General features: G+C 53.4%; 1 protein-coding gene across 5 annotated transcripts in view; it reads right to left on the bottom strand.

The window, feature by feature from the left end:
- C2CD2 (C2 calcium dependent domain containing 2) overlaps positions 1 to 7,407 on the bottom strand; it is a 50,639-nt gene that overhangs the window by 24,378 nt on the left and 18,854 nt on the right. For all 5 annotated transcript variants that reach the window (XM_023538211.1, XM_011372861.2, XM_011372862.2 and 2 more), the window contains exons 3-4: positions 3,335 to 3,454; positions 568 to 672 (exon numbers count right to left, since the gene is read on the bottom strand). In XM_023538211.1, the coding sequence (XP_023393979.1) occupies positions 568 to 672; positions 3,335 to 3,454 (225 nt within the window). The remainder of the gene's footprint in view (positions 1 to 567; positions 673 to 3,334; positions 3,455 to 7,407) is intronic.

Here is a 7,407-nt window from a genome sequence, read left to right as displayed (position 1 = left end):
CACATATTTCCGCAGTGGTGACATCTCAGCAGCTGAACGGAGTCTGAGAGGGTAGAATCGCCAGGAAACATCATCAAAGCCCCCGCAAAGGAAGGCCTCACGGACCCACGTCTTGGGCATCAACCTGCGCCCTCTTTCCAGCAACTGGAGGTGTGACGCCAGCGTGGCTAGCACGCCGCGGCCGCTCCCAGCTTCGCTTCAACAAGCAGCTAAGGCCAAGCCAGGGAGAGAACGGAGGCCGGGCCCTCGTGAGCCAGCTGGACTCAGCCCGAGCTGCAGGTGAAGCGCCTCGGGGTAGGCGAGCGGATGGGTCATCAGGTGTGCTAGGACAACCTGGGTAGCTTGCCACAGCTTCATGCGTGCTTTAAAAACTTCCCAGCCCAACTACGCCCATGGGGCGGGGGTGGGGGCGGCATCAGGATACTGCGTAACAGCGGCCAGGTGACTCCAGGTGTGGGCCCGGGTGTGGGCCCGGGTGTGGGCCCGGGCGTGAGCCCAGCATGAAGTCCATCACGACCCACACGCGTTCGCACACACACCCATGGGGAAATCAGCGTGAGGACGGACCTCTCCCGGGGCTTTGGGCTGGACCGTGATGGCCACCCCTGGCTCGCTGAGGAACGACCACCCGATCCGAATGTCCTCTGTCTCCTCCTTCATGTGGAGCTCCAGCTTTAAAAAGAAAAAACGCAGGTTACTGGAGGGCAGCTCGCTCCGGCAGTCACACACGTGTCTGTGAGTGTGTGTGTGCGTGTGCGCATTTGTGTGTTCATTGACTTTCTCAGACGACTGATTTTCTTGACTCCCTTGCCATCCTGTGTGCTTTCGAAATGGAAGGAGGGTCCCAAACCCCCTTTGACCTCCGCCTTCACCGTATGTACCTCCGCCCCCACCCCCCACGCTCCCCCTGCCTCCACCCACCACTCAGAGAGGAACCTCAGGGTTGGCGGCTAAAGGCCGGATGTCATGAAAACTCTGCAGCCTCCTTAGAATGACTAGTTCTCTGTACTCCACACGTCCCTTCTGGGAGTGTCACCAAGGTGTAAAGGAGGAGCCACAGAAGGCAGCCGGACGCCTGACCCAAGCCCACGCTCCCCCGGGCCCCGCAGGCTGTGCACAGAGCACAGTGGACTCGTCTTTCACAGTGCCCCCCGCAGCCCTCCCCATCTGTCATGGTAGAAGAATGCACCCCCCCGCCAAGATGTCCATGCCTCAATACTGAGAACCTGTGACCATGGGGCCTGACACAGCAAAGGGGGCTTTGCAGGTGTGATGAGCATGGGGACCTCGAGATGGGGGATGATGATTCTGGGTTGTCCTGCTGAGCCCAGCAGAATCACATGAGCCCTTACAAATACAGGAGGAACGCAGAAGACCATGCCAGAGACATGACCTGAAGATGAGGGGTTTCAGGGGCCCAGGGTGGGGCCCCCTCTAGAAGCTGGGACCACCGCAGCTGACGGCCAGCAAGGAACCAGCCCTCAGTGCGGCCACCGTAAGGAGCCGAATTCTGCCAACGCTGAGCAAGAAAACATTCTCCCCCAGAGCTTCCAGAAAGGAAGGCAGCTGCCAACACCTGGACTTCAGCTTGTGCTGGACACCAGACCTCCAGAATGCAGTGTGACACAGCTGTGCTGTTCCAGACTAAGTTTGTGATCACGTGTTTCGGCAGCCACAGCAAGCTCTACACCAGCCTCCATTTCTCCGCCAGAGACAGACATCTCAGCTTTTCACGTCTGCCTCCTCCCCGCCACCCAACAGAGGGAGAGAAAGGACGGCTTCCGGCGGCATTTCTGGACGCTCAGGACGCTCACCTCACGCTAGCAAGAGGTGAGAGAAACGATGCCCGCCCTCGTAACTCTAGGACGAGCAGACCTGAACTTCACTGCCACAGGGGAACAGACCTGAACTTCACTGCCACAGGTCCCCGAGTCACCCCCGCCAGGCACGGGGTGATGGCAGCAAGCCCGGCTGCTGGCCCCTTTCTGCACCTTTTATCTGGAGGACAAGCGAGGAGGGAATGCCTCCTGCCTGGAGCATGAATAATTCACCGACGTCTAGCAGTTGCTTCAGCTTCGGGAGGGACCCCACAGGCTGCTTTTCGACTGTGCCAGAGATCAAAGATACAATTGTGTCCGAGCCACCAAAATGACACACAAAACCCATCTCAGAAACTACACAGCCTCTGTTAACGTCTGGGGTCCTTGCTGGACTCGCTCAGTCTTGAAAGGAGCATTAAATGTGTCCTAGACTTCGAGGTTCTTTTCTAGCCACACTGTCCAAAGAATTGGGGGGGACAGGAGGCATTAACCTCTGACTAGCCCAAGAGAAACTTCTCCACGTCAACTCAAAAAGGGAGTGTTATTGGAGTGAGATTGAGGGGCTGGGGCTGGTTTCAGGGGAAAAAAGCCATTTAGGTGGCCAGAAAATCTTGTTTGCGCTGCTTATTTAAAACTGTGTCTTTGCAGGAAAAGTATTTGGAATGTCATCTTCCCTTGTGGACGGGAGTCCTGTGGCTCATCCCCAAATTAGCAGCCAACCACGAGGACAGAGGCGAGAAACCGGGACAGAACAGGCAGTGACCCCTAACACAGACCCAGAAATGCGCAGTTTTTACACACCAGCTAAACAGGAGCCTCGGTCAGTGAACGTGTTTAACGTGAGAGACACAGTTATCTGACGGTTCATCCAGAAGTTTCACTAGTAAGTCTATTATAATTACTACGTGTCTCTCATATTGTTATGTATAATTAAGAATAGTAATATATAATTAATGTACGCTATAAAGTTGTATATGACATATAAGTCTATTTTAATTATTATAATAATAAGTCTATTATCTGAAAAATTATGGTAACAGTCATCTTTGAACTTCTAAAATTAACAAGGGGTCTTTTAAAGTCGAGTCTCTCAAAAACCGAAGCCCGGAGAGCCGCGGCCCAGCTCCCCAGCTGTCCTCGCAGGCCGCAGGCGGCTTCGGGGGTCCAGACCCGAAACGGGCACTCTGCTCCGCCCACCCCGCCTGGTTCTGCCAGCCGACAACACCCCCGACCCGTTCACGTGCCTGCAAAACACCGTGCCTCCCGTTCTTGGTAGACAGGCAACCTCTAAGTTCGTTATACATACGTATGTGTGAGTACACATGAGTGTGTGTGCGCGTGTGTACGTAACATACATACACGTCGCATATACGTTTTCATTTCCCAGATACAATATGGAAGGTGACAGTTTGAAAATTATGAAGCGAATGGTAAATAAAAACGGGGTATTCGCAGCCCCGTGCTCACGCCCTGCCTGCCCTCCACGGTCACGGGCACCGTTTCCCCCACTTTACCTGTAGATGGCACGGGGAGAGACTCACACCGTACTGCTGGCGCCCCGAGTCCGCGGGCGAAGCTGGCCCCGTGCTGACCAGGAACCGGATGGCCTCGCCCACCACGTGACAAGACACCAGCTGCGGGAGGGACAAGGTGACAAACTTTAAGGGACTTTCTGAGACAGAGCCGGGGGGAGGGGGGTCTGTACCACATGCCTCTCTATTTCATTTCATGAAATAACCTAGACTATAAATCAGCAAAGGCAAGAACTTCAGAGTTTCAAACTCGGGGAAACGATCTAGATTTACGTCTTTTCTATTATGCAGTAGTTTGAAAACTAGAAACCATATTCCCAGTCTTGGCTTCCCGGAGATTTCTCAGGAGGGACCCTCTCTCTCTCGCCCACACGTAAAGGCTTTTTCTTTAAACACTGCTTTGATCTATTTCTTTACACCAGCCGATTCTAAATTCCCCAGACATTTCCACGTTCGCACACGTGAAAGCCGTCAGCCACCACCTCTCACTAAAAACGAGCCTTAGAAAGAAAATGTTATAGATGTGACAAGTAAAAAATAACAAATGTACCCAGAATACAAGAAATCGTTTCTGTCTAAATAAGTTTTAACCTATCGTGGGTTTCAAAGATGTGGGGATAATTCAAAACGAATTATGAAATATGAATTGGGAAACATCAAACAGCTCCGAGTTATGCAGCCTTCACAGGAACAGAATTATCAAACGAGCTCATCGAAGGACTGATAGGACAGGACGAAAAATTACAGCAGGAACGAGCCGGGCTGTACTCCCAGTACGAGTCACAAAGCACCGGAGGGGGGTGACTGTGACGGCCGTGACCACACGCAGGAATATCTAGTATCTGCCACAGAATCCCTCCAAGGGAGCGATCTTCTAGAATGACGGGTGAGCCAGCCTCCTGGCAGAACGCCAAGCCAGCCCAGGATGGGTGATTTCCAGGTGGGGTGCCAGGTGTGCACAGCCTGGGAGAACAAACGATGAGGATGAGGGATGGGGGAGGGGACTAGCAGGTGGCCAGTGTCTGGGAGTAGGGACAGGACAGGACGGACCCCCACCTTCCCGAGGGAGCTGCTGCCCGCACGCTGGAGGGCGTCACTTGCGAAGGAAGAGAAAATTCTTTAAGTGTCAGGTGGGTTTGTGAGAATCTCAAATATCAATGAGAAATGCAATCAAAATAGTTAGTTCCCTTGTCGGGGCCGCCACGCAGGAAGTCGGGCTGGCACGTACTCCTCCCCCTCCCCACCCCTGGCTAACTCCTCCCTCCCCGCGACCAGCGTCTCTCCACTCAGGGCCCACCTGCCCCCGCCAACAAAAACCGACCTGCACGCCGGGCCCCCCCAGCGAGGGATCAGTTTCCCACGGCCACCCTAAAAGACCTCGAAGGCACAGATCTAGAAGAAGAAACTCTGGCCTGTTCTCAACACCGGCAGAAGGTCACCCAACGCTTGTCCTCGCCCGTCCTCGGGAGTGGCTCTCGGAGGGCCAGCTTATGGGGACCGGTTACGACGTCTTCATCATGTTATTGCGTCTCGGGGGTTCACAGAGGTCGGAACAAAAATGTTTGCATAAGGACTGTCGTCTATTCATTTTAAAAATAAATGCTCTATAAACAACCCTGTTCAGAGGAAAAGTATTTTGATGCCAGATGAGTTACATGCACAAAGGACATGACACCAAGAAAAGTCACTGTGTCTCAGCAGCCCGGGCCTGTTTTTCTGCGTAACACACACAAACAAAGCCAATGACTGTGTTACTTCTGTTATTTCTTTGGAATTTCCTATACTAAGCTAATTAGAATTTTGCCAAGAAAACTGACAGCTTCCTTAGCGCCCCGACTCCAGAAAGAGAGAGCTGGTTTCCCTTTGATCCTTGCTTCTAGAAGCTTCCCCACTACTCTCGTCTTCGCCACATAGATGGCGCAGGTGCTTGATTAAAGCCAAAGAAACAAACAAACAGAAAACCAAACAAACAGACTTTAAAAGGCTTTAAAATTTCTGGAATGTCAGACTCCGAAGGTTCCAGTCACCGTTTAAGACATGTCAAGAAAGTGAGTGAGGTCACTAAAAATGGGACATCTACAGGTCCCTCTCACAGAGACCCCTGGGGGTCTTCTCAGCCCGATGGCTGCCCGACTCTCTACATGAGACCCGTCACACAGACCGGCCGTGTCTTGGCCTCCCTTCCGTGTTTGGCGGGAAACGCTAATTAAAACTACAATCTGATCCTGCCTCGACATTTCAATATGGCAAACGAAACGCCACCACCGTCCCCAAGAGTCCAGTGGGAGGGACAATGACAAAAGCCACACCTTCTCCTGGCTAGCCTCTGCCCCTGCCGCCTGAGAAGACTAATGCCCCATTTGTCAAATGGATGAGAACGAAATGGAAAGGAGGTTTTAAAAACAAGTAATCTCCTTTTGGTGCATTAAGGTGTTATCCACAATGGAGATCAAATTCCCTCAACCCAGGCGAACAGTGGCAAGGCCTCGCCGTCCCAAGGGTCCCCTCAGCAGAAAGCAGAAGGCGGGGTCACCTGGTGTAAGAGTACACAGACCCTTCCAGCCAGTTAGCCTTCCTCAGTGGCCAGAATGTCCAGGGCTGCCATCTCTCTAAATACTGATGAACAGGCAGAGGCCGTGGCCGGGAGCCGAGTCTCCCTAACCCACACGCACCGTGTTCACATTCCTTCTGAAGATGCCAGGCCGCTCGTCAGAGCATCCGGATGACCAGCCTGCTTCGTCCCTGACGTCTGGGCTTCCCTCTGAAACGGCGTGAAGGGATACTGGGTATTTAAAGTTGAATAGAAACGTCTGGCATCGGCGGGGGGACCAAGGACAGACGTGAACCCCAGAACTGGACCCCACGGCGCTAACGGCTCAGGAGGGAGCCCCGCTGAACACCGGGCCACGAACCTGCCTGCTTGACTCTCGAGATATTTTTTCCGAAGCAAAGAACTGCTCGATCGTATAAATCGTTTCAAAATCGAGCAATAGGAGGCCGAACTGGGTATTCCAGATAAATCCCGTCTCTGCACATAACAGAGCATTTGATGGACGGTGGGCTAAGTGGTGAGGGTCCCAAAGAGGGAATTTCGTGACCTCAAGGGGCGTGTGGACGTGAGAACGTCCAAACCCGCGAAGAATTCTTATAAAAATCTATTTGAGCCAAACCAAGGATACACCGGAAGCAAGATCTCGATAGAATGAGAAAAATGCGTCCTCGAATAGCAGTTTGGAGCTTCTCCTTTGCATCTGGAATTAAGGCGGGAACGTGAGGGGGCGAGGTGGGGATCGGATTACGGGCCAGTTAACAAGACCCTGTGTTCTCGGGGGTCTGAAAAGAGGTGTTTCAAAGGCGCGTTACACTAGATGCACAGAACCGAGGGGACAGGCTGGCTTCCGGCGAAGATAAACCTTTCACTAAAGAAGTTGCGTGCCTGGGGCGTGACTGCCCACCATGACCGGCCCAGTTAGGTCGCCTCGTGAGGTCACTTTTCATAGCACCCCTCTTCTATCCACAAGCACCCAGGATGACAGGGGACGGGTCAGGGCACCTCCGGTCCACCCCCAGGACCAAGACGGAAGCAGCTCAGGGCCTCGTCAGGCTGTGAACATGGGTGCATCGCATCGCGACTGCACCCACAGAACGGGGGGCGGGGGGTGCGCCTGCCTCCGCTGTCCTCCCGTCCAGCCGCCTCGGCCCCCTTCCTCCTTTAGAACGCTCTGGAGAACTGGGAATGACTTAATTCCTCGTGTCTCCAAGAGAACTAGGAACACAGCCCAGGAAAACGCATCTGAGAAGGTTTATGTCACTGCATAGTTTTCTCTTTAATCATCCTCTGTAACACCCCGAGGAAAGAACTCCCAAACCAAGTGGCCGGGAAGACCCTTCGCTAACGGCCCGAGTGCCCAACGGACGCCTCTCGCAGCCACCTCGCCTCTGACACGGCGTGGGCCTGATACGAAGCATCGTTTCTGCGCTGGACCAGAGACTCCGTTTGAAAAGTAGAATCTGACAGAGCGAAATAGCGTCAGAACATCTACGAGGTAACCTCC

Source organism: Pteropus vampyrus, unplaced genomic scaffold, assembly GCF_000151845.1.
Source record: "Pteropus vampyrus isolate Shadow unplaced genomic scaffold, Pvam_2.0 Scaffold214, whole genome shotgun sequence".
Taxonomy (NCBI): Eukaryota; Metazoa; Chordata; class Mammalia; order Chiroptera; family Pteropodidae; genus Pteropus; species Pteropus vampyrus.
This window is presented reverse-complemented; position numbering and strand designations above follow the sequence as displayed.